The sequence below is a fragment of the Thunnus thynnus genome, chromosome 19 (assembly GCF_963924715.1).
Source record: "Thunnus thynnus chromosome 19, fThuThy2.1, whole genome shotgun sequence".
NCBI lineage: Eukaryota > Metazoa > Chordata > Actinopteri > Scombriformes > Scombridae > Thunnus > Thunnus thynnus.
In genome coordinates, this window is record NC_089535.1 from 18,024,876 (window position 1) to 18,052,051 (window position 27,176).

The 27,176-nt window shown below is 38.8% G+C and overlaps 4 protein-coding genes across 10 annotated transcripts in view; 3 read left to right on the forward strand and 1 right to left on the reverse strand.

The window, feature by feature from the left end:
- Nucleotides 1–4,419: 4,419 nt before the first annotated feature.
- On the forward strand, nucleotides 4,420–7,995 carry pou5f3 (POU domain, class 5, transcription factor 3). The gene is made up of 5 exons (XM_067575311.1): nucleotides 4,420–5,199; nucleotides 5,298–5,409; nucleotides 5,847–5,977; nucleotides 6,362–6,526; nucleotides 6,616–7,995. The coding sequence occupies exons 1-5, from the start codon at nucleotides 4,435–4,437 to the stop codon at nucleotides 6,871–6,873; spliced, it is 1,431 nt and encodes a 476-aa protein (XP_067431412.1). The 5' UTR covers nucleotides 4,420–4,434; the 3' UTR covers nucleotides 6,874–7,995.
- On the reverse strand, nucleotides 7,463–16,030 carry fut7 (fucosyltransferase 7 (alpha (1,3) fucosyltransferase)). 5 transcript variants are annotated; one of them, XM_067575313.1, is made up of 5 exons: nucleotides 15,750–16,030; nucleotides 13,074–13,204; nucleotides 12,710–12,783; nucleotides 11,540–11,710; nucleotides 7,463–10,913 (listed from the first exon to the last, which is right to left on the reverse strand). In XM_067575313.1, exons 4-5 carry the CDS (start codon nucleotides 11,573–11,575, stop codon nucleotides 9,840–9,842), a joined length of 1,110 nt encoding a protein of 369 aa, XP_067431414.1. In that variant the 5' UTR covers nucleotides 11,576–11,710; nucleotides 12,710–12,783; nucleotides 13,074–13,204; nucleotides 15,750–16,030; the 3' UTR covers nucleotides 7,463–9,839. The 5 variants fall into 5 exon arrangements, with proteins under 5 accessions (XP_067431414.1, XP_067431413.1, XP_067431416.1 ...); XM_067575312.1 differs by lacking the exon at nucleotides 12,710–12,783 and having other exon boundaries at nucleotides 11,540–11,712; XM_067575315.1 differs by lacking the exon at nucleotides 12,710–12,783 and having other exon boundaries at nucleotides 11,540–11,717.
- Nucleotides 16,031–19,564: 3,534 nt separating this feature from the next.
- clic3 (chloride intracellular channel 3) lies at nucleotides 19,565–26,031 on the forward strand. Its single transcript, XM_067574957.1, has 7 exons — nucleotides 19,565–19,618; nucleotides 19,789–19,911; nucleotides 21,995–22,104; nucleotides 23,443–23,568; nucleotides 23,665–23,771; nucleotides 23,880–24,055; nucleotides 24,218–26,031. The coding sequence occupies exons 2-7, from the start codon at nucleotides 19,876–19,878 to the stop codon at nucleotides 24,380–24,382; spliced, it is 720 nt and encodes a 239-aa protein (XP_067431058.1). The 5' UTR covers nucleotides 19,565–19,618; nucleotides 19,789–19,875; the 3' UTR covers nucleotides 24,383–26,031.
- A 706-nt stretch (nucleotides 26,032–26,737) lies between these two features.
- Nucleotides 26,738–27,176, forward strand: part of pnpla7a (patatin-like phospholipase domain containing 7a) — a 31,772-nt gene continuing 31,333 nt past the window's right edge. For 2 of the 3 annotated variants that reach the window (XM_067575362.1, XM_067575364.1), the window contains exon 1: nucleotides 26,738–26,862. The gene's annotated coding sequence lies outside the window, so the exon portion shown is untranslated. The remainder of the gene's footprint in view (nucleotides 26,863–27,176) is intronic. The other variant, XM_067575363.1, reaches the window with a different exon arrangement.

Below are 27,176 nucleotides of genomic sequence, written 5' to 3' on the forward strand. Positions count from 1 at the left end.
TATGGAAATTAAGTCGTGCATCAAAAGCATAAAAAGTCAGCAGGTGTTCAGTGAAATACAAATTTTGTTTTATCTGTTATCCTCTTGCATTGGTGGGACAGTCAGTTCAAACTCATGCTGTGCAGCCAAACATTGTTCAAATCCAGAGAACGTTGTTTCAGGTTCTAGTGGAGATCCCAAAGTTTTCAAATATATGAACTATTTCTGGGTGGATTTGGGGAAATGTCTTGGATTTGAATATTGGATTTCAATAGACAAAGTGGAATAAGATTATTTTTCAGGCCTCAAGGGTTAAAGAGAGAGGTTAGAGTGAAAGGTCATGCCCTCCATGTGGCCAAACCACACAGCAACAACTTCAAGCAGTGGTGCAAACCCTGGCCACGTTTTTTTTTTTTTTGGTGAAACCAGTTCAGACCAGGATTTAAACAAATTCCCAAAAGTACACCTGCAAAATGAGAGAAACACTGTAAATTGTCTATAGAAAGACATCTAGCAAGACAAACTGAAATGCATTTCCTCTTCGATGAACAGCGCCATCACACCTTGCAGGGTGATGCATTTGGTGCTACCCCTCTAGCTCAAGCTGAATTTCTGTCTGTTTCTTGGTGATCCTGTTTGACCTTGTTTTACCTTCAGGACACAAATGACTACACACAGAAAGTGTGTGTGTGTGTGTGTGTGTGTGTGTGTGTTGGGGGTAGGGGCAAAGACAGCGAGAGCTTGCATGTACCTCTACCGCTGGGTTTTGTGTATGCGCTTGTATGTCCCTGTTGTCGGGGAGGGGCTGGGTCAGTCTCCTGTCCCCATTGAGTCACATGCCAAGGGCCATTAAAGCCCATTGTGCCGGTGGACAGTGGAAGGAAGGTAGCCATTGGCCCTCGGATGAAAACCTGGGTGGGTGGAGGGTCTGTGAAGGTGGGTGTCAAAGGCAGGGCCGTTAGGAAGAAAATCAAAAAGCCATCAGACTTGTTTGTGGGAGACGATTGTGCTGCTCAACAGGAGGGGCAGTATTTAGATTCCAGCATTATTGCTTTATCAATTTGGTAACTTTTAAAAGTAGTGGCTCAGATTTATTCTCATCATGCTTTATTTGAAAAACATCACAATACAGCAGTAAAATGGCCTTTCAGTCATATTGTAGGAGAAGGTTGGCTAGATTGTAATAACATCTTTCACAAGTTTTTTATAACTTGCAATTCCTAGCACTCATAACAGGAAGGATAAATAGATCTTACAAGAAGTGCTTATTCATTTAAAACATAAGCCGTTATATGAAACTCTGTCTGCAACCACAGATCAACTGACTGTTTTCACGTGTGTAGACTCATGCAAACTCATACATCCTCAAATGAAAGACTGTGGGTTGAAAAGAAAGAAAGAGAGGATAAAACCACATTTATCTCAACTTTAGAGATGATGACTTTTTAAATCATTGCAACCATTATTTTCTAGATTTAGGGTGTTGTTTTAATCACAAAGTCACAGCCACATTTCTATGGGAAAAAAACTAAACTGCAGGACCAATAAGCAATAATATGAGGGGAATTTGCTCAATAATTAAGACATCCAGTATTGATTTTCTTTACATGTGCATAGCCTGCAGTGATAGAAGAAAAATAAAGAGGAGCAATGATTTTAATGAGCAATCAATGAAAAATAAACACAATACTTTGGGGTTTGTTTTGGTCAAATTGCTCAAATTAGAGGTAGTTTTCTCTTCACTGCTGTAGTATCAACAGGCTTTCTTTTGTCTCAGACTTTCTCCCTGTTTCTGTTTGGCTGGACAGGCCCTGCGAGCAGCGAGCAGATCCCTGAGGTGTCTTGAAGAGGCCACTTGAAAAGAACTAAAGACAAGATCTGAGACATTTGGGGAGGGGGGTTCAACTAAATCCCCAGATACTCCCCTCACACATCACACATCTCCTCCTCACTGTACCAGGCTATTCAACACTGCCCCCCCGCCCCCTATCCCTTGGACACCCTGAGAGCTCTGTGCTCCTCTGCTGTCTCTTCTCTCTGAAGCCCTGCCTAAAGTCTACTATCTCTCTTGCTGTCTGTCTTTTGCATGACAATTATTCTCCCAAGTCCATGGCCCGGGACAATGCTTGTATGGTTGGGGTTTGATGCCTTTTAAGCTATTGACCAGCTCTTGTGCCTCCTCGAGGTTCCCCTGGTCCTGGACCTAAATGGCTTTGTATCTAAGAGGGCAACGAGAGTGCTGGTCCTCTGATGATAGTGTAATATGAGCTGATGTTTGAGGTTCAGGAGGAGAAATTTTGCCCATATTCAATCCCTGTAATTCTCAGCCTCTCAGGACGCCATGAAATAAGTTTGAGGTGTAACAAAATTCTGCGAGATGTCTTTATTATCACATTCCACTTTTTCTTGTGAAATATGTTTTTATGCTTGTAAGCCTCCTCTGATGAGTAATTAAATAGCAGAATCTGCAAATGTTGCATCATTATTAAATTGGATTGTTCACCAGTCAGATATCATTTCATTATAAAGGGCCACAATGCAAAATAAAATCGAGAAATATTGTTCTACAGGCTACAAAAAGGATAAATCTGATTTTCATTCATTTCAAGCTGGATACCACATGTGCAGTAAGGGTGTAAACAGAAAACACATCTTGGACCTTGCACCTGCAGACAACTTCTTGCTCCTCAGACCTGTTTTGGAGCCTTTAGGCCATATCAGACTGGATGCCAAGATACTCGCCCTCAGTGAAGCTCCGGACCTGCAGACCAGAGTGAAACTACAGCACTAGTGTTTGTTTCAGAGGACATGGGGGGGAGGAGGTGGGTGTGGGGCGGAATCAAAGGGTTGAGACTTATTGTTCCAATCTGAAAAGGAGCTAATGGTCGACCATCGCAACTCGGGATCTGAAATCCACGGGGTGCCCCGGGGCCAGGTCGTACAATGGCACCCCCTCTCCTTTCCCGCAGTGCGTCTTCCTGCCGCAATCTGCGGCCAACGACTCGCACTGGGGGAGCGCATCTGCACCGACGCTCCGGCCCATCCAGACTTTTGAATGGCCACCGATCGAGGGTGAATGGGAGAAGTTCACCTGAATGCTGTTGGAGGTTTTATGATTTACCTCCCAACTTTTCACCCATTTCCAGTCTGGCAGGAAATCCAGAATCCAAGTAGCCAAAATTTCACTTATATCCAAAATCCAGTTTTATTTATGACACTGACAACTTTTTGATGGCAACCTTAGAGCTGTACTGTACAAATATTCATCTTGACAAAGGAAGATGAGACTCAATTTCTTTTTTACTTAACAGAAGCGCAAAAAATGCTTTGTCTGACATGAAATAATCAAATTCCTACAGAAGTTTCCAATACACTAAAACACTTAAACAGGCCTAAGAAAAACCAACCAGTTGGTAAAAAAAATTAAAAAAGGAACTGAGATCGGAAGACGTCATGTGGGGTCCGCTTCAACTTTATCTGCTACCATGGGTATAAATTTCACCTGAATATCTTATGATTTTACATTTATAAACAATTTCAAGTAACCTAAAGCATTTTCCTGTCCGTCATTAATGTATTGCATAAATTACAAGATAAGGCCTGACTAATGAAGTTGATTTGTTTTATCCCAATTATTCAGGATTGCAATGTCAATTTATTTTATTTGGTTTAAATGTTAGTGATTAAAATGGACTGAATGAAGCCTCAATCACAGGGATTTTAATATCAAAGCCATCTCTTTAAAGGGGAATAATTTAAGCAAACCGAGCATTATAATTCATGTATGAGGTGAGCATGTTATAGTGTTACAGTATGTATTTACAGGAGTAGTGACCCGTGCCTGTTTAGCATTGTAAATATACCTTTTAAATATACTTGTTGAATTATTAGTATTTTTTTATGTTATTTTAAATTCAGTTGAAAGGATGAAAACATTGTTTTCAGTCTGCTGCAAAAAAATGGCTCAAAGTTTATGTGAAATCACGCCCACTACTTTGGGAACAATCAAGGTCATTCACAAATTCACCATCAGCTGTGCGCAATTGTCTGCGCCAGCCAATGGGCGAAGAGACGAGGCGATCTCCAACACCCGCAGCTGTGATTAGGAAAACCTGTGGAGCCGGGGCAGGAGAGTGGCATTTGAGCTTGAAGGTGAGGTGTTAAAGACAGGACTTCATGGAGTAAGCCGGAGGTGTATTGGTGGTTATGGTGCACCAAAACCGCAACTACTTAGGCCTACATTTTTGCACAATTTCTCCAAAAGAGGACTTTTTTCTGGACTGGCGCTGGTTTATTTCTGGAGAGTTTCTTCATCTCCCATCCCTCTTTGGTTTGTGCGTCAACTTGAAACGGATGAGCAGGTTTAAAATCAACCACCGCCCAAGTATTTTTAAATAGCCAGTAAGTTATTTTGCAGTTTTGGATGCGCACGTAGGCCTTCACACCGTCCTCAAGATGTCTGAGAGATCGCAGAGTCCTGTTTCAGAGTGCCAAAGCCGGCCGTATGACTTCAGCCGGGCCAACCATTGCGCCCAGGTTTTGAGTCAGGAGAGTTTGGGCGGCGCTGCGTCATTCCAGCTTCCTCACGGCATGCTGCCAGACCCGAGCGTCCTCTACAACAAAACCGCTTACAGTGGCATCACATCGGCATCCGCGCAGACCTTTTTCCCGTTCCCACCCGTCGCCAGTGACTACAGGGGATCTGACCTACAGGCTGGGGAGTTTGGGCAACCCAAGCACTGGTATCCCTTCGCTGCGCCCGAGTACACCGGCCAGGTACCCGGTGTAACAGCAGCCACCCAGCCCACAAACCTGAGTCCCCCCATCGCCGAGACCCGGGAGCAAATTAAATTGCCCGAAATAAAGACCGAGAAGGACACCGGGGATGATTACTCAACGGAGGTAAAGGTCCAGCAGTACCCGACACCGCCGACCTCCGCCGCCATGCCCCAAGGAGTCTTCTACTCTACGGCCTGGAACCCGTCCTTCTGGCCCGGGATCACCCATATCACACCACCCGGCAGCAATAATCAAAACCCCTCAACATCCTCCGCATCTTCCCCATCTATGTCCCCCTCACCCCCAAGCAGCGGGCTTCCAGGGAACGCGTTTTTCAGCGTGAACACAACCCAGGCTGCCACCGGGCCCCAGACGCAGAACCCGGCCTCCTCCACAAGGAGCAGCGGGTCCTCCAGCGGAGGGTGCAGCGACTCCGAGGAGGTAAGGACATAGTCATTGAATTCATATCTCCAATTCTACAAATGTGTCAAAGTTATCCTCCTGAACTGCTTGTTTTTCTCAATTGTCTTGTTCTACAGGAGAACCTTTCCACTGAAGAACTGGAGCAGTTTGCCAAGGAGCTGAAACACAAACGCATCACCTTGGGTTTCACTCAAGCTGATGTTGGCCTTGCCCTGGGTAACCTTTATGGTAAGTTTGGTTCCCACATGGAAATACTACTTTATTTTGTACCCACTTTTCAGTTCAGAGTTGTTGAACCTACGTAGGCCTAATTTTAAGAGTTATGACCAGACAAGGCATAAAAACACCACATGCAAATCTAAGAACTTTTGAGTCCAGAATCATAATGTCAGTCTGAGATGCCAACCATGTCATCTGGGAGCTATTCTACAAGTACTTCTAAGTCATAAAAAAAACATGTTTTAACTTTCATTTGATGTGCATATCAGCTTTTAACTGGGACATCACTAATAAAAGGCTTCTGACCTGGTTTATTCTTGGTATCCAGAAGAAAGCAAACTCCTGAAATTTTGGTATATGTGCAGTAATTACAGGTTGGGACACAGTCAACAATCCTGAGTTTATTGCCAAGTGATATCTGACATTTTGTGTTTGTGTGCATGCAGGTAAGATGTTCAGCCAGACGACGATTTGCCGCTTTGAGGCTCTTCAGTTGAGCTTTAAGAACATGTGCAAGCTGAAGCCCCTTCTCCAGAGATGGCTGAATGAGGCAGAGACCTCGGAAAATCCCCAGGATGTAAGTCTACAACTCTGACATCTGCCAACTAGTTTACAAGACAACAGATGATCACACAGCCTTATGGGATCGCTTAGGGTTTTCAGACCCAGCTAACGTCCTGCTGAGCTAGCCTGAACTAAGTCCCCTCTGTTCCTGCTAAGGGTGATATGCCATCTAGTGGCTACAATAAAGCTGTTTAGTGATCATGAAACCTTAATTGAACCTTGACCTCCATTAATGACATACATCTAGTGGGACTACCTCTGTGAAAACTTTCAAACCATGAATCTGTGCAGTATCAGGTTGAGCCCAATTAGTGTTGCAAAGTACATCTGATTAAAAATGCTGCATCATGAATATTGAAGTCTGCATGAACCCTTACCAACATGTCTGATTCCTCAGATGTACAAGATTGAGCGAGTATTTGTCGACACCAGAAAGAGGAAGAGGAGGACCAGTCTTGAGGGAGCAGTGCGTTCTGCTCTGGAGTCCTACTTTGTCAAGTGTCCCAAGCCCAACACCCAGGAGATCACACACATCTCAGATGACCTGGGCCTGGAGAGAGATGTAAGTACAAACTCTTGACTAGTTTGCCTTTTTAAAGAATGTGTATCTAGTTGGGTGCATTGTTGAATGACAAATACTGTTGCTGGCAGGTGGTACGTGTTTGGTTCTGCAACCGAAGACAGAAGGGAAAGCGCCTGGCCTTGCCCCTGGATGAGGAATGTGATGGCCAGTACTACGAGCAGAGTCCATCGCCTCTGAACATGGCCCCCTCCCCCATTCCCAGTCAGGGCTACCCTGCTTCCAGCTACCCCGGAGCTCCTCCTACACTCTACATGCCCTCGCTTCATCGGCCCGACGTCCTGAAGCAAGCCCTGCACCCTGGACTGGTTAGTCACCTGACTGGATAGACACGCTCAAGTAGTCCCAGCCAGAACCACAGATTGCCTTCCCAAGCACCTCTGTCCTACCCCAACTCAAGCTGGAGAAGAGCCTCTAAACCCAGTCACTCGATCATATCGATGGATCGTGGGGTAGAAACAATCCAAGTGAGAGGGCTCTTGTGGTGATTGCGGTAGTGCAACGGATTCTTACTGCGACGTGCAGCTTCGCACCAACACCTGCTTTGACTTGAGGCTAAAACCGAGAGGAAAACCTCAACTGAAAGTGAAACGCCTTTCTTTTTGTGTTCTCTGATAATGCATAGTAAGTTATTCCATAGGCTTTAATCACAGCAGGTTTAATACGATAGCAAAGTTAAGATTTGGTGCTACAGTATAGTCCAGTTGTGGAATGAGGATGGGGGTTATTGCAGGGTAGGTTTTCTGTGGTGCAGATGAGGAAAGATCTGGGTAATCAATGGCGTCAAAATTCAAGGAATGGCTCAGAATCACCGAAAACATGAACTTGACCCAGTTGATTACAAATTCAATCACAGAGCTATGGCTCAATTTGTGTTGCTCCAATTTTTGCATCCAAATGATCTTTTTCATGTAAAAGAAATCAGAAAATTATCCACACTGTTCTGAAATCTGGTCAGTACTACTGTTTCTCATCACTCTGAATACAGCAGTATTATTGTCTGAACTGTCTGTCATTGAAATGGAATGTGCACATTCTCTTAAGATGCATTTTCCATTAGATTTTGCACAAAGTGCCTTTTGTAATGTTGAATATTATATCTTTTTAAAAATATGTGCCATTTGTATACTGAACCCAGATTTTGTCCTATTGTTATCGACAACTTTAGCAAATATTTTCAGCATCAGTTGGGGGGGTGGTGAAATTCAAAGTCTTTTTAAGAGAATGTGACAAATGTTTTGTTGTTCACAAGTGTCATAGCTGCTAATCTGCCAATTTATTGCACAATGTCAACATTTTCTCTTACTGTCTCAGGTGAATGATGGTGAGATAATGACTGACCTGACTTACTGTCAAGAGCCAATTTGTATTTCAACACCTCCATTTTTGTTTTTATTGTCAAGGGTTTTTATGTTTATGAAATGTTGAATAAGACACAATACTAAAGTCAAGTCTGGGTGCTCATTGGAGTATTTATCATGTCTGGTCTTGTATTTTATGAAGGTACTTTTACTGGGATGACAATTATTTTATTTTTTTTTTTTTTTTAGGATAACTCCTTGACAATACCCCACATGACTTAAGTCTTAGTAAAACACTGGAACAGTCTCTGATTGTACTTTTTTTTGCATTAATTCAACATTAATGGTAAGCTATACTAGTCATATAGGAAGTAATTTTACTGACTTGACTCTAGCCACAAGTTTAATGTGACATTTTCTTAAGACTGTAAATTGATTAAATTCTAACTTATTTAAAAGTTGGCTACACTGAGATGTTTCACTCAAAACACCTTAAACCATAAATGTATCTGCATCAAGGAAAATACACTTTTCCTCCCATGTATTATATCAAGTAAATTGTGTCCCACCAAAAGTAAATTCTGTTTTGTCATGCATTTGTAGTTTAATAACAGGTGCACTCCACAAGGCCAATGTAGCTTGAAAAGTAAAATAAATGTAATTATGCAGAAGCCAAGACTGACCTAAAAGACTGCAAACTCCAGTAGCTGAAAATACTTCCTATTTTGGACAAGTTTGAGGACGTTGAGCTTTTTAGAAAAAGGTTGTTCATGTTTCTTCAGAAAGACTCATGACAAGCAGTTATGCTGCATTTGCAGGAAGCCATTGCGTCATTGTCTAGCTGGAGGCCATTTCCTATTTGTGAAAAGGACATTTAAACTAATTTTTAATTTATCGGTATTGGTTTTTGTATGTTTTGGGGATCCTTCCTTTAATTTCATCGAAGATGACCTCCCAAACAAAACATCTCTTTAAAGTTCTCCATGTCTTAAAGGCCTGTCCTAGACCACAATGTATCCACCAAGAATAACTCTGCAATCTTTAATGGATGTACTTAAAATAGCTCAGAGACTGTCAGTGCTATTTACTATGTTCTATGGTATGTGGTTGGTGTCTTGTGTTTTAAGCATGGAGGTTCTTGCACAGTATGGTCCTGTGTTTCATATCAGTGAACTTGAAGCAGATCTGATGTCCTGAGTTAAATTTAACACTAGAGAGGTCACATGTTGGGTATAAAGTGTTACAGATATCAGCTTTCAAAAATAATGTCATGAGTAGTTTTTATTTATCAGTAATCATACAAAGTTTAGTAAACAGAAGCAACCTAAATTAAATTAATATTTGGTGTGATTTGCTTTGCCTTTAAAATAGCAGCAGTTCTCCTTGGTACACCTGCAGAGTTTTTCAAGCCACTTGGCAGGTCACTTGTTCAAGCATCTTTGAGAACTTGCCATAGTTCTTCTTTGGATTTAGGCGTCTCAGTTGCCCCTCTCTCTTCATGTAATCCCAGACTGACTCGGTGTTTAGATGAGGTATGAGGACCGTATCATCTGTTGCAGCACTCTTTGTCCTTCTTGTAGGTGAAAATAGTTCTTTATGGTTAACAATCTAAACATCTAAAGTGCCTAAAACTTTTGCACAGACTATAGTTAAAGCATGGCAGTTGTGTGCAGTATATACATGTTTACGCATGTTGTTCTTGGACAAGGTGCCTTAAGTCTCAGAAATGTGATTCCTCTTTTTTTGTGCAAAATTTAAATTGTTTTTCCTTCATTTTGCACCTGATGGTCTGATATTGACTGTTTGCCTGTTTATTTTTTTAGCAAAGCAATTACATGAAAATTGATCAAAAAATGTATGACAAATTGTGCCAAAAATGCTGCAAATTATTTCTGAATCAGAAAATGTGGTGATGATTTCTGCTGATGTGTCAAAAATGTGGTTGAATTAATGTCACCAGTGAAACCATTAACTGCAGCTATGCAATTATGAACCTAGCTATTAACCCAGGCCTCTAGGTCTGAGTAAACCCTCTGCTGAGGTAAACTTTTGTACTGTGGGCAGATCTTACACAATCTCTCCCTCCAGTCAGTGTACAGCTTTACGCTCCACTCTTGTTTCCAGTTAAAATATTCACTGTAGCGTTTCTTGTCCTCTGCGAGCTGCTGTAGATACTTCCCTAAGTCCCTCAATGATGCAAACTCATCTACATGGATGAAAGAATTAGGTGGTGCCACAGCTTTGTAACCACTCGGTGGTGGCCCCAGGACAACAGGCACTGCCCCGCCTTGGTAAGCATTCCTCCACAGCTTCTCTGTGATGTAATCTTTGGTCATCGAGTTCTCAAATGCCAAATAGAAGTAACAGCGAGAGATTGTAGATAAGAGGGCTGTAGAGGGGAGAGGTTTCTTCGTCCAAGCCCCATAAACCTCCACGGGAACTATGGTACTGAGCTCATTGTACACTTTGCTTCTCCTGTAGTGGCTCCTGTAATTGCTGACCACCCAACAGACCAGAAAGCTCTTATTCAGAGGAATGTCATCCACCGGACCTCCTTCAGCCTTCTTTGGTTGCAGCTCGCCATAGGGAATAGGGATATCAGCATCCCTCCTGTAGGTCATGGTGAGGTTGAAGATGTTTGCAAACTGCCGCAAGTTTCCACTGTGAACAGGGGCCTCCAGGGACATCCAGGCCCACCTTTGGCCTTGTGGTCTTGGAAGGTCAAAGGGCAGCTTTTGGAGCCCCAGTACCAGCTCTCTGTTGTGGAACACCACCACATCAGCTGTTGGGTACAAGGAGCGCTGGTCCACCAGTCTGCAGTGGGGGATGTGGTAGAGGTCCCAGCACACGTCACCCTTCAGGCTGAATGACCTGCCAAAGGGCCAGTGCCACAGCAGGATGGTCACATTTGCACTGTTGTTCCAGCCAATGAAGGTGGAGCGGTTTATAGCCTGGAATCCTCTCGGCCATCCATTGAGAAGACACAGCAGTGAAATACAGAGGAAGAAGAAGAGGAGGAGGCGCTTCTTCATTGAGGTGGGCAAGGTATTTTTAATGTTATGACACCCCTGTAACAAAAGGGAATTAAGAAGTAGGATTATGAAGGAGCAATGAGGTATTTGTGGCTTTACCTTTTGTCTGAAGCAGATGTTAAAGGCCCATCAGTGTGTGTATATGTATATATAAATCAATATACAAAAACAATGCGGTTGGTAAAAAAAACAAAACAATTAAAGGCTAAATTATATCCAATAACTAAACAGACTAGCTCAAAAACAAAAAAGAATATGTTCTGTCTGGCAAAAAGTTGCAGAAATTACAGCCGCAACACACATGAAAGCAACGATCAACAACCTGAACTCTGCTGTGACTTTGTCTTCTGAGGCCAAAGGTTAAACCTTCTGCTCAGATATCATCAGTCTGACTCTTCCTGTTGTATCTATCAGCTAAGTCACTTTCCCACTGACTCCGTCACTCAGCTGTGGTGGTGGTTGCTGCTTAGCATCTGCAGCACATCTCAAAATACACCGCAACAGCACTAATAACCGCCTGCTGTGTACAAACCTGATATAGCACCAATTAACTCTGTGTATACATATATACATACATACATACACATATATATATATATATATATATATATATATATACACACACATACATACATACACATACAAACATATAAAAATCTCACCATTTCAGGCATCCATTTGTTTCCAATGATTTCCATATGATATGAAATTATAATTGCACTGCAGACTTTTAAAATCAATCCGAGTGTTTTCCAGTGACGAAGGTGCTAAGGTGTGTAGGCACCAACGCCATGCTTGAGTCAGGCATCTTTGCTGCACGTCATTCACCATCTCTCTGCCCTCATTTCCTGTCATCTATCAACTGTCAACATGTCAATAAAGGCATAAAATGTCCCAAATGGAATAAATGGGAACCAGTGGCTGCCTGCAGGAAACAGTTGTCAAAAATATTATTTATATGTTACATGATTTATAGTCAGGGGCGCATGCAGTCCTTTTTTTTTAAGGTTGGCACAGTTTCAATATGAATAAGCTACTGTTCACAGCTGCGGCTGCTATGACACTTGAGTGTTTAGTTCTTTACTCTAAAAAATCTCTTTTGTCCATCCCCTGTTTTGTAGGCCGAATTTCAGTGCAGTAAATTTGTATTTGTTTTGACAAAAACTATATTTAGCTAATAATAATAGCAAAGGCCAACAAGCTAACAATAATGTTAATTAATTTACAAATTAATTCAAGTCATAGTGTTTCATGGTGTGAGATGAGATTGTTTTTCATACCTCAAACTGTGGTAAATACAACTTCATTTTGAAACAGTATACTATTTCAACAAGTGCAGCTGAGCTCTGCTGGAACTACATAGTGCTTTCTAGCGGGGATCTACGTACAGCAGGCTGAGTTAAATACAAAAAAGCAACTTTTGTTCATATACTATATTATTGAGGCCAATTAAAAATAGTTATTGTGAAAATAAATTTAATTATTTCTAGAGCGATCCAATCTCAAATATTTGAGGGAACACATCAAGTTAAATGGGCTCAACATCTCTGTTTATAGTTAAAGGATTCACAATTTTTCAAGTCTGTCTTAAAACAGTAGTCAAGTATCCGTATGAACATTGAAAGAGGGCCCCCATCACTTACATGGTAAGTGTATTATGAAGGGATCTTGAATAATTGTGAACCCGTTCTTTAAGTGGCTAGAACGTGCAAACACACTGGAATGGTCCTTTAACAATAAATGCAGATAAGTAACAACGGGTCATTTTACCTCTGATGTTTTGTTTCATTAACTTTACAACAGTGATGCAATGAACACCACAAATTCAAGACAATAATTCACATTTGAAAATATTAACAGAATGGAATAGTAGGTTGTATGTTATCATCTCTCTCTCTTTTTTTCCCTTTGAAAAGTGAAATAAAAACTGTGAAAACCAAGTAAATTTCCCCAGACCAACAGATGGTTGAAAACATCCTTTTTATACAAGCCATGCACGGGTTTGTTCTACAGTGTCTGTGTAGACATCAGATGTGTCTGTAACTGACTAACCAGCCCTAAAAGTACCAGAAATTACCAGAAAAGCTGCAGAGACAAACACTTGAAAGTAAGCTTGAAGCTAAAGGATTTTAGATGCAATTTCTATACAATTTATGAAAATCTTCTGGGACAATGATGATCATAATGAGGACTCACCATCATGTTCACTCATTCAGCCTGTGACTCCCAGCATGAAGACGACTCGCCACAATGGACTCAAATGAGAAAGTGTGACACCTCTCTGCTCAGCCACCTCTCAACAGAAGTTTGCGTAAGCTTCCTTTTTTCTGAATGGACAAAAAAAGACTATGAAAATGAAAGTCATAACTGCTGTAGCCGAAGCTAGAAAACATCCATTGACATCACTTTATAATCAGTCCATGAAATACATTTCATGAGTTTTGTTACCTGGCAACCTGATCATCTTTCCTATAATGTCTAAGGAGAGGTAGTGTAGGTGTTTATCCCCATTGGAGAAAATATTATGAAATGTAAAATCATAAAGATGAACGGAAGAGTGTGGATTTGAAACTATAGTTTTACTTTGTGCAAGTCAATAAAAAAGACCTACAACTGGACAGTGCAAAATAGGGAACTAATGATGACTCAAGCAGGATGTGAGAAACACAAAGCACACAGAGTACTACAAAACTAAATAGCAGATATTTTGGCAAAAAATGTTTTGGTGTATGTATGCATGAAAGAGAAAAAAAACAGCAAAAAGTCTGACAAATATATGTATTATACATAATCATATAAACACTATGCAGTCACTGTGGTAGTCCTGGCCGGTTCCACACCAAACATGCTGGACCCCATCTGATCCAAACAAATATATTTTGGTTTCATTGACCAAAGAGTGTGCTGCCAATATTCATCAGGTTACTTTTCATGTTCTTTGGAAAGGTTTGATCTTGCAGTTTCATGCCGTTTTGTGAGCAATGGTTTTCTTTTTGGTCGTCATCCGTAGAGGTTGGCTTCATGCAATGTCCTTTGCACTGTCTGAGCACTCACTGAAACACCAATTTCCACAGATAATCCTTGTGCCAAGTCAGAAGCATTTACCCATCTGTTTTTCAGTGCAAGGTTGCGTGAATAGCTAATTGTGCGTGCCATCATTTTTTGAGGACGGCCACTGCACCTTCTATTATTGGTAGTACAGTATGGGTCCTCCTGTACCTCCTCACCACTGCTGCAACTGTGTTTTGGCTTCTGTTCAGTAGCCTACTGATGATCTTGTACCCTCTCCCATCTTTATGAAGTCTCACAATTTGGTTTCTTACTTATTCAGGCAATTCCTTACCATGTGGAGCCGTATTGCAATTTACCGAAACTGAGAAAGTTGTGGTGTTCACAGGTTCTTTTATAATCTTGTTCAGGCAAATAGTCTTAACTGGAAGTCACAGGTGTAATCACTTTCGTTTCAGTGGTCACAGGTGTACTCATTTTATTGCATTGAGGTTGTACTTTGAGGCTTGTATTTTCAATTTAACCTGTTTGTTTTTCATTATAAATAAGATCAAATAGCCTACACTTCACCCTGACAGTACTACAATTATTGTAAGATGATATGATGTTGAATCATTTAACATTTTAGTGATATTGCACATGGGTGTAGTCAGTTTTGTTATATACTGTATATATAATTGTATAAAATTACGTAATTACACATATTGATTCAACTAGTGTACAAACCTTTGGACATATCTTTTGAGATATCATGGATCCTCTTTATGTCTCTTATTTCATTAGGGTATGCCTTTTCCAGTCTCATACTTTATGTGGACTTTATTGATTTGGATATGACCTCAAAATTCAAATTTTCTGTTGGTTCTAATGTCTAATTTAATAATGCCATGGAGAAATCATTTTTTCTTTTAGACTTTTCTGTCTAAAATCATAGAACTAGGAAGATGTGCATTATGATTCAGTTGCTGTTTTATCCTTAAGAGGCTAACTTACTAATGATGTTACTGCTGTTGCTGCATATTGGAGGCTTACAGGCTAATATTGCTTTAACCAACTTCAGATTCAGATTTGCACTGCACAGTTTCACAGGGGAGCAAGCTAAATAAATATCCCATCACGTCACAATCTACCATCATTATCCACATTTTTATCATTATGTTAAAACAACATCCTACTGTCATGCCTTTGTAAACTATGTGCAACGGGATAAATGTAGAGAGCAGCTTGCAACATAGCAACGTGAGCAGAATCCAGTTGTTAAACTACACAAAACCAAACAGAGAGCAAAACCGAGGCATCATATTTCAAATCACAAAGAAAGTTTAAAAATAGACTTTACCAATGGCACCTATTCTTTGGAGGCTTACATCTCTACTTAAAACAACATGTGAGATTGAGAAAGTGTTGTTTCTGTTACGCACTGTTGCACAGTCATACAGTGTCATCCATACTGTTTCTGAATAAAATAACCAGAATATCTTCCTGCATAGGTGAGAGATGAAGACATAAATGTTACAGAATCATAAAACTATCCTAATATTTGACACACTAGATATTAAAATAGATATTATAACTCACAATCAGTCATGTTCAAGTGAGCACCTATACAGTTGAGACTTTAAGACAGGATGTGGTGAAAGATTTGTTGGCAGTGATATTGTTCACCTCACCAACAGTTGTAGGGCGTTAGAAAGTACAAATGCCATACATACATACATACATACATATAGCAACTTTCAACCCTGAATGTTTTACATACAGATTTTCTTTTGTACTTCAACAAATAGAAAAAATATGTAAAAATAACATAATTCAGAAATTAGAACACACGACAGAGAAAATCGTTAAGTGTTCTCCACAAACCTGATGATGAAAGACGAAAGTGGTCTGGGCACCGTCCTCAGTTACCACCGATACCATTTTTGGTTGCCGCTGATAGAAATGTGATATGAGATTTAAGAGCTTGAAAACCAAGATGCAGTCCTCTTCAAGGAAGCTGAGGAGTGGCTTTCTGAAAGATGGTCAGGATTTCATTATCAGTATTGTGTAACATGCTCCCACCCTCTCTGCCCTCACACATGCTCTTTAATTCCTATTTTCCAGTAAATGTAATATTTTTTGTCTCTTTGACGAGAAAAACTGAGGGTGTGATCAGAAAAGAGGAAGTGGTGAACATGAGGAGATTACACAAGGGGGATGGCATTACCAAGTGAGTTCTGGGAGGCAACTCAATTGTGTAGATGATAGAAAAATTATTTCAACACCAAAAAATGGGTTTATTTTGTTTGTTTGTTTGTTTTTGTAATGACTGCATGCATGTGTGATTCATGTTTTTTGCTCCTCTGATTAGTTTCTGGTCTTTTTAATGCCATTAGATTGGACACAAAGATCTCTAAGCTAAAATCTTTCACTTAAACTCTTCAACTAGCTTAAACAAACTAGTTTAAGCTAGTTGAAGGGGATGTACATGCAGGTCGATACAGCAGGTGCATGAGAAAGCACATGTATCAGCAGGAGGAAGTGGCACACCAAAATATTTATCTAGATTAATTATGTGTAATTACGTGTTTCATTCTGATTATGTTTCAGCTCAGGTCATATGTTTTTTCTACTCAGAGGAAACTAATATTAACCCATAAGAACCCGGACCTATTTCTCCTTAAAGGAAAATTCTGGGGAATATAAAACAGACCAAATGGACCACAAGGAACACATTTCTGATTTTTCAAAGATCTGTAATGTAACATATATGTCATAACGATATTTCCTAACTTGTTTTATATCAATTTGTTCAAGAAATGTGGTCAGAACAGGTTAAATGTAATACAGGACATCTTATTAAAGCATCAGAATTGTTAAATGGGTTGAAACCTACCTTTAGTAACAAAAAACAAGCCTTTTAAAATTAGCTAGTTCTGTCACATTTGCTGACCAGGCACACTGCCATTTTTGAAGTGATGTCATGGGTACACAGATTCACACATTGTCACATGACTGCACCAGGATGTTCAGTAGATGTCACTTAGGGACTTCATGAGTTAAAATCAAAGATAAAGCTGTATAAGGAATTTTCCAGAACATTGAAAGGGCTGGTGACACCTGTATCACCATGGGTTCTTATGGGTTAAAATATATAGTTTATTAAAATTTTTTTATCTTTTATCTTATAACTGAATTAAGAGGAAATGAGTGAGCAAACGTGCTTTAGAGACTAAATTATCTGTGTATCAACTTACTCTGCATTGTCTATTAAAATCTTGTTCTATCCATATCTTGAAATGCAGTTTCAGAGTTAATGCCATGTGCTCAGTTATGCTATATGTAATATATTAATAGACCACAAGAGGGAAGTCTGCTACAGAATAAGACTGATGCATTGAATGTATGAACAGTCAGTCTATCAGTGGTTTGTATGTATTGATTTTTAGTAGGTATATTGACAATCTTGAGCACAAAAAGTTCATTCTGGATGAATAAAGTTAAATATTACATTATTATTATAATTATCAGAAGCTCTCATCCTGCAGGCCCCCAAGTTAGGGAACCCATTCACTCACTCTCCCTGATACTACCCTGATACACTCAATGTAAATATTCTTTCAACATAGTATTTAACTCCTTTTACACATTGTTTAAGACCACTTGTCAGCACAGAAAATATAATTTAGTTAACAGTAAATGAAAAACAAGCCTTATATACAATACACACTCTTGTTTTTGTTGTTTTATATTGCATATTTTGTTTTGCTATGCTTGTTGCTTTAAATTTCACTGTATATCATGGTGTATGTGTGACAAATAAAAATAATAATCCTCAGCGATTTTTTTTTTTAGTATTTACTTCTTATACAGTACAATAAAACACATTCATCCATGTAGTTGCTCATTAATCTGATTCAGGATTCTTGAGCAGTCACCTCAAACAATAGTGAAGTAAGGTGAAGACAAATGTCAAATGCCTTTCAGCTGGCCACACTTGCAAAGGAGCTGATATTCAGGCTGTGAGTGGAAGATTCTCATGTTAGATTATCTGTTGGTTTTATTCCCCATCAAAGAAAAACATTTGTTTTGTTACTTTCAGCGTAACCAGGTATGTCTGGGTTCACAGAATAGAGAATATCTTTCAGTGAGATCTCAACTAAAATATTTACTAAATGTTAAACTGCTTTAATTAACCTTGTACACTCCAACTTGTGGATTCCATAGCACAAAGTCATAGATGAGTGACAAGCACACCCTTAAGATTTCCTCCTTCGTGCTTCCCCACCTATCCACTGTCCTGTGTGCCATATCTCCACCGATCTGACTCTTTGTTTTTTTGGGATCTTTATCTCACTACTTTCCACTTGCAACCTTGTCAACTTGCTTGAGGTGTTTCTCCTTCCTCTCTCCAATCACAGAAACCTCAGTGTCCTCTGTGAATACCTGCTATATGAGAGCATTTTCTGTCAGTCATGAATGCTGATCAACGACTGAAAGTAGCCTGTTGGACGATCACAAAACAAACACATCAAAATGAGTGGAAGACAGAAAGCATGCATGAGACACCAAAACACAGAAACACTCTTGACACACACACACACACACACACACATACAAATACACCGAGTGAGAGGTTGAGAGAGAGAGAGAGAGAGGGGTATTTTACTTCAGGTGAATTGTAGTGATACATTCAAAGACTTACAAACATGGCCTCAGTGTGACCATTTTCTCATTTCTCAAGATCTTTCTCAAGTGTTTTTCATAGTTTGGCCCTTGTGTTCCAGTTAAGGCAAATCTTAGTCATACATCCTCCTTTGCTATAGTAGACAATGGTGTGGTTTCAACTATGTGGCAACAGTTTCAGAGGAGCACAAAGTGAGGTACGGATAAAATATGTTTTTCCAGTTTGGTTTTAAAGAACTCCGTTAGCCTGCACAGAACCCTGACCTCAAGTGCATCCAACACTTTTGGGATGAATTGTTTAGCTGACTGGGAGACTGACTCTTGTGGCTAAATCAGAGCAAATCTCTGCAGCCAGGTTAGAAAATCTTGTGGTAAGCCTTACAAAGAGAGCGGAGGCTTTTATGACAGCATATTAATGCCCATTGTTTATGAATTGGATGGTCAACAATCGCATGCAGTTGAGTGTGGTATTTGGGTATACACACACTTTGTTTAGGTGTACACATAGAGTAGTTTCTCCCATATACTGTACAAAGTGGTTTAATTTAGTACTGGAGGCAAATACACTTAGGTGTGTTGTATGGTATAATTATTGTAAATTTCCATTTTAATCATATGTTATTCTAGGCACACCATACCTATAACCTGTTCATCACAATTAATTGTGCTGAGGATATGCTATGGTTTTATTTTTACTTTTATTTTTTTTGTGTAGTATTTCAGCTTGAAAAGTTCTCTGCATACTGCTTCTGACTTATTTTGTTAGAGGGAAAGAAGTAGAGATCAAATGGGGTCAGACGGAGACATATATATAGCCCAAAGTGGACAGACTGAGACAGTTACAAGAGTCAAGAGTGACAGATTTCTTTCAGAGAATATACTGGAAGGAAGAGTTGCTGAGAGGGTGAGAGGAGAGATCCAGATTTGCTGGTCTGACTGGTAAGGCCGGAGGGGGCGTCGGCTGCCTCTCGGAGGTTGACAGGTGTGGTGAGAGAGGAACCAAAAAACAGAAACAGACACAGAGAAAAGAAGAGTTCTTGCATCCAGGGCTGATTCTGACCACCATTGTGAGTATAGCCTTTAATAATGCATCTTACTACCAGTTTCATCAAACCTTGAGATAAAGTGTGTGAGAACGTGTGTGAGTGAAAGACTGAGATTAGAAAAAAGTCATAATTACAAAGGAATCTAAACTTTACAATCACAGTTTGAAAAAAAATCTGCTCCATCTTTGCAGCAACATTGACAGAAACAAACCATTCTGTGGATCCTGTGAGGAAAGAGGGACGTTACGAGAGAAAAAGACAGAGAGAGAGAGAAAAAGATGGCTGATGCCCCAAAGATTGAACTCTTTGTTAAGGTAAGACCTGTGATAACTGATATGTTATGTGTTTTTAAAAATGTCCCTCTTAAATGGCACACTACAGATGTTACTGTAGATAAAAAGTCATCTATTTGTTATAAAGAAATATGAGATTATTATGTGAAATGATTCCTAGCAATCTTAATACAAAATATTAGTAACAAAAGTAACTGCTAACTTACCTAAAGTTCAGTAAGAGTCAAGTTATTTTATCTAATATATGACAGAATCATAGTTTTCTGTTTTAATCTTAACTGGATGCTTTTCTTGTGACCATAAACCTCAGAAAAGCTGTTATAAACAATCAAACAAGAGCACATTTCCAGGCATCAAAGTATGTACTTAACTGTTTTTAATTACTTTATTTATTGATAATCTTTCATTTATTACCTGATAATATCTATGGCTTTCAAACATGCTGCTTTAGTATGTCAAATTGTATTAGTTGCAAAATTTCTGTGCCTAAACACTTGTAAGATAATGTATTTCATGTGATACTATAAGTAAAATTGAGATAATATCAGTTGTAGTGTCTGTTTTGTGTTGGGCTGTACTGTTATTGATGAAGAATGATAAATCTCTCATCCATCCTTTGCTATTTAGGCACAGTATCAGTGTAAAAACTGACACTGAAAAGATGCCTGTTAAGTTTATAAACCTGTTTCCTGCACTTTCAGAAATGCCTTTGCTTCCTAACATGTCAGTGACTCAATAACATCCACCTGCAATGTCAATTATATGATATAACTGAGATACTCTACCAAACGTAGTGTAAACATTGCTTTGTATAATCTGGCTGTAAAGCAGCCTTAACCTTTCATTTGAAATTCCTCAGCTGTTGGGTTTAAACTGTCAGAGCAGAGCAGAGCAGGCTCGACAGGTATTCACAAGACTGATGCAAGAACCAACTTTTCATTCCAACTTTTCATTCTCATATTTTCCTGATATTGGTTTCACCTCACTATTTATGAGCAGTGGTGGCAGAAGTATTAAAAATAGTAACCAAAATGTAAGAATACTCCATTACAGGCCCTGCATCCAAAGTTAAGTAAAAGTATGGAAGTAGTATTAGCAAAATTGACTTTAAGCATCAAAAGTATGCATGCAGAAAAATGGCTGTAGCCACTGCAGTGATCTATGGGGAGTTTGCGTTTCAAAATTATAAACATACACATAATGAGTATTTCATAGGCTGATTCCCGTTTTTTTAAGACTGTATATTTAAATTTGACTGCTTTTATATCAATAGTTAAAAAATTGATTCAGTATTTCACCAGAATTGTATGCTTTGAACCAGCATTTTGACCTTAGTGTTAAATTAAAAAAGGATTTACAGACTTAGGGGAATGAGGGCCTTGGCTACAGCCCCTGACAGTCATATATAATATATATTTGGATCATTATCACTGATGCATTATTGTGCAAGTAGCATTTAACAGTTGTAGTTTTGCAGTCGGTCAAGGTAGAGCTAATTTCAGCTGTTTCATATGCTCTTAGGTAATTTAATCAGTAACAATGTGTCATATTTTAAATGAGAGGAAGACAGGAAGCATGCAGGAGATACCAAAACACACACAAAGAGAGAGAGAGAGTTATTTTACTTCAGGTGTAGCAGTACATTCAAAGACTTACAAACATGGCCTCAGTGTGACCATTTTCCCAGTTCTCAAGATCTCTCTGAAGTGTTTCATGGTTTGGCCCTTGTGTTCTGATTGAGGAAAATCTTAGTAATACATCCTCATCATCAGTGCCTGAGGTCACTCTTGTGGCTTAATCGGAGCAAATCTTTACAGCAAGGTTACAGAATCTTGTGGAAAGCCTTACAAAGAGAGTGGAGGCTTTTATGGCAGCATATTAATGGCCACTGTTTATGAATTGGATGGTCAACAATCACATGCAGTTGAGCGTAGTATTTGGGTATACACACGCTTTGTTTAGGTGTACACATGCAGTAGTTTCCCCCAAGAGAAAGCACTCATCATGTGTTTTGCATGTACCTCAAATGCATGTACATCAAACTTGTATTGAAGTATAATACATATATGCATATAACATACAGTAATGTCTGTTTCTATATCAGGCCAGTGTAGATGCTGAGAGTGTGGGGAACTGTCCTTTCTGTCAGAGACTCTTCATGATTCTTTGGTTAAAAGGGGCCAACTTTACCCTCACCACTGTGGACATGAAGAGGTAAGACCACTTTCTTTTTTCTTTCTCCAAAAAGTTCTTGGTCTTGTCTCTGAGACTGACAGAGGCTGGACTCATTAACACACAGCTTACAGTATAATGTAATCAAACACAACACACTACTTGAATTGTTTTGTCTCTGTACTTGTAAGACATGTTGTATTTGTTTCTCAAGCATGATGCATTAAAAATATGTTGTGTATTTGTTTGATAGGTACGTTTTGTATTTGCAAAACAAAATGCGTTAGTTTGTTAATGGTGTTTTGTATTTGCAAACCACACTGTGTTTGTTAGTGAATCGTAGGACATTTGTGAAACATGTTTTGTTTGTTAAGTTTTGTCAGGAAATTAGCTCCATACATTTGAGGGTAAGGTGTAAGGTTTTGAATGTAGAGGGTTAGTGATAGACTGGTGTTAGAGGGGGAGTACCATGCACATTTCCAGGTCTATATTTATATTTTGGGGTTCTACTGGGATATCTTTGCATGATTTACAGTTTAAAAACTCCTTATTTATCTTATACTGGTCCTTTATGCAGCCTCTCAGTTCAGCCTCTGTCTCAAACAGGCCATTTTAGTTCCTGTCTCTTTAAGGCCCTTCTCCCGATGAGCCAACTCTGTTCTGATTGGCCAGCTTTCAGAAGATGCCACTTGGCAGACTTCTGCCAGCTCAAGAGGCAACGTAAACAAACAGAAGTAGTAGAATTTCATTTCTTTTTCTTGTCCTTCACTCAAAATGTCAACTTCTTAAATACATCTGCACATGTTCAAGCCCAAATTTGGTCAAAAATATGTGAGTGGACAAGGTAAACAAGCTTAGCAACAACCTTAACAACAAAGGCTATGGAACAGACAGCTGTATGTGGCCATGCGGAAACAATTTGACATCATCACAAGGAGGAAGTAGAGGTAACTTTGCAAAAGAAGCGTTCAGAGCAGGTTGAAGCCCTGACTTTTGACTTGCAGGGAGCCGTTTTACACAGATTCACCTCAAGTTTTGGAATTTTAACCATGTTTAACATAGAAATCCAACATAATAACAGTATAAAAATAACAAAAAACGTAATATTTTCTCTTTAATTTACTGCAAAACAACAATTACAAGAAACTCAAAAGATAATCAAACCGCTTTCCCCTGAAAACTAGTCTAAAAACAACCCAAATCAGGAAATGCATCTCAAGGAAATGAGAAGAAATTGTAATTGCAATTGTCCTGTAAAACAGATCTTGCCATGCTTTTCCTTTGTATTTGTTTGGTTCAGGGTTGGGAAATTGGTCATTTATATTATTTGACTAATTTCAGTAAGCTAAACCTTGTTTGTTGTCTGCTGTTCTGTGGCAGGGCACCTGATGTGCTGAAGGCTTTGGCTCCGGGCTCTCAGCCTCCCTTCCTCCTCTACAACGATGAGGTCAAAACGGACACGAACAAGATTGAGGAGTTCCTGGAGGAGAACCTAGCCCCACCACAGTGAGTAGAGACATTTAAAGTCACAGGCTGATTGTTAAATACATTATCTGTTCCTACATAATTGACACACACTACTTTCATTTTTACCAATGGCAGGTATTCAAAATTGTGCTGTCGATACAAAGAGTCCAACGGGGCTGGAGAAGACATCTTCCGTAAATTCTCAGCATATATAAAGAATCCCAATCCTGGATTAAATGACAGTAAGAGCATTAGTAAATTAATTTATTGTAATTCCTGTGTTATACACTCTACAGCCACATGAGGGAGACTGTGACCCATAGAGACTCTAACATGTGACTCTCTCTCAGTGCTAGAGAAGAAATTTCTGTCAACTCTGGTGAAACTGAACATGTTCCTGGAGACACCTCTCCCTCATGAGCTGGACCAGAACCCAAATGTCACTGAGTCCTCACGCCTCTACCTGGACGGTGACACCCTTACCTTGGCAGACTGCAACTTGCTTCCCAAACTCAACATTGTCAAGGTGAGCAGAGTTAGGCAGCACTCAGTGTATAAAACTTGGAGATGTCTTCATTTTTTTCTCAGTGGTAAAGTTGTAAGTGCTTTTTATAGTCTTTTGGGTGGCATTTCTTTCCAATATTTTACCTTAACTCACCTGATGTATTTTTGTCCCCTCTTCCACCAGGTGGTGTGTAAGCAGTACCGTGACTTTGCCATCCCCGCAGAGCTGAAAGGTCTGTCACGTTACCTGAATAACGCCTACAAACAAGATGAGTTTCGCTACACCTGCCCAAATGACTCAGAGATCCTCATTGCCTACCAGTCTGTGGCAAAGTACCTGAACAAATAGATCAAGAGGGAAAGATGAAGCTGCATAAATGAGAATGAAGAAGAGCAGAGTGAGGAATGAAAAAAACAGCAGAGAAAAGGTGAAAACTGTAAATGATTTATGTTTTATTTGTGTCAAAATCGTGTGAGTCAGTTTTATGAAAAGTGTTTGCAGTGGCGTGTTCAGTAATTAGGTTCTTTAAAATAAATTGTCATGTCATTTTCATGAATTTAGTTAAGATATTCTTGAAATTGAAAATTTTTAAGTTCCTTAAAATTTGTACTGTAAGTACATTTTCTGGTCGCACTGATGTGGATTTCTTATTCTGCCCCTGTAAAAGCGAGGAAGCACTGTAAATCCTGCTGAATATTTATCTTATGGCTCATTGTGCATTCATGTATTGTGTCTAAGCATTTATTCAATGTAGACTGCAATTAATTAATTATATTTAGATGCGAATCAAACTAAATTCATGTTATTTTACATATTAAAAAGGTTATTAGTGTAAACATTAAAATCAAATGGCTGTGGATAAGCCAGCCACAACATTTTGCTTTTATAATGTATGATTGTGGTAGATTTTAAATCAGAGTCACAAATAACATTGTTTCTCTCAATGAAAAAGGTTAACCTTATTTTTCTTTATGATTTTTTGTAAAGTAAACAAAAGTACTGAGTTCAGATAGCATTATTGTGTGAATCTCAGTAGTGACTAAATTATGTTTAACTTTGATATAAATGTAAATTAACTGCATGAAGACAGGGTGAAGAAAATGAAACATATTTTGATATAGCTGATATTAAGGGCAAAGTGGAAAATGTTTCACATGCTGATTGTATAAATATTTGGTGAGCTAGTAATGATGTGTATCATTGTAGTGAAAACATGCAAAAATTGCTTTAAGTTACAGGTTGCTATTTTGACCACTCTATGGTTAATGTTGAAATATTTGTCTTCATGCTAACTGGACAGTTGATCTAATAAACTGAAATTGCATATATGTGACAAAGGGCCTATTCATGCCTGTCACAATGCACAAGGTAAACTATAAGTTATTTAAGTGGTTTTACAGTATGTGGCCTGGAAATTAATTTAAAAATTAATTTAATTCATTTAATTTAGTAACTCATTTTGGATTACTTTTGTTCCAGAGTTTGGAATAGCTGCCAACATCTCAGATTTTTTAACCAATTCAAATAAAATTATTTATGAGATTATACACTACTACTACTAATGATAATAATGAAGGAAATAATTATAAGAAAGTAAGTAATAATAAAAAAATAATGAATAATGGAGTGAAACAAAATGGGAGTCCCATTTTTATCATAGGCTTTGGACATGGTAATGAAAAAAAGGAAGTAGGAAGATTTACTTTAATATATTTTTGTTTTTATGTTGTCTATTTTTTTTCCAAGAAAGGAAAAACGCCAATAAGATTTTGATTGGATGCAAATGTGTACATATTATATGTCTGCACTTGTATGTTTGTCTTACTTTGTGCCCCCTCCCCTCCCTCCTTTCTCAATCACCATTCAATAAAAAAATGTAATGTAAAGTTATTTTAAAAATAGTGTTGTGTATATCATGAAATTTTGGTCTATCTAGAATATATATTTGAAACATTTATGTAGTGAAATACACATTTTAATAAAATAAATGAACAGAAGCTCCTGTGTTTGTGTAATTTCTTTTACACAGTTACACAATCTTTTACACAATTGTCATCCTCTACTAAAAGTAGCAATGCCACAATATAAATGCATTCAAAGTTTTACTTATCTAAAGGTACAGAAGTATTAACAGCAAAATGTACTTAAAATATCAAAAGTAAAAGTACTCATTATGCAGTCATAAGTTTTACTATTGCATATATTATTGGATTATTATTATTAACATTTTTTTTACCCTATAATATACATGATATTTTATATGCTCATAGTCTTAAAGTCTAATCTACAAAGTAGCAACTATATTACTATTATTATTAAAATTATTATTATTTTCATAGTATTTTTATAATATTATTATACTATTGACTATAACTGTCAAATAAATGTAAAGTAGAGTAAAAAGTGAAATATTTGCCTCTGAACTGTAGTGGAGTAGAAGTATAAAGTAGCAGAATGGAAATACCCAAGTAAAGTACAGGCATCTCAGAGCTGCGGGGTGAATAAGTACAGTAGTTGAGTATATGTACAGCCTCCATATATGAAAGTATAGAGAATATAATCTGTGCTGCTGCTGACACAGATCTCTATAATGTTGTAAACAGGAAGACTAGGCTGGCGTCTGGTCCGTCGCTGATTGGATGCCTGCCTTGAGCGGTACCAAGGCAACGGGAGACATCTAAAACACTATTGGTGGATGTCGCAACATGGGCGGGGCTAAGCAAGTGACAGCATAGAGAAAACTTTGTTAGCTACCTGCTAACTTTGCTCCATGGTCTGTTGTTGGCGATGTTGCCAGCTTGAAGCAGTTTACCAGAAACCATCGAAAGGTACCATTCCGCACACTGACAGTTTCATTTATGCTTTGATGTGAAGTTGACTTTGGTTGTTTATAACCACTGGCAAGACCGCTAACCCTAAATCAGTCAGCTTGTAGCTAATGTTATTTTAGCTAACGCTTAGCTGCCTGGCTAATAAATGAGCCACTTTAAATTAATATCAGCCGCCAGTTACTTAATTGCTGCCTAATTATACTAGATTATTGTCGACATCTTGTGTGACGAAGTTGTTTTTAGCTTAAATGAAGACATGAAAAATAATGATGAGGTTGGCTGGCGGCTTCTTGCTAATTTACATGTTCCTC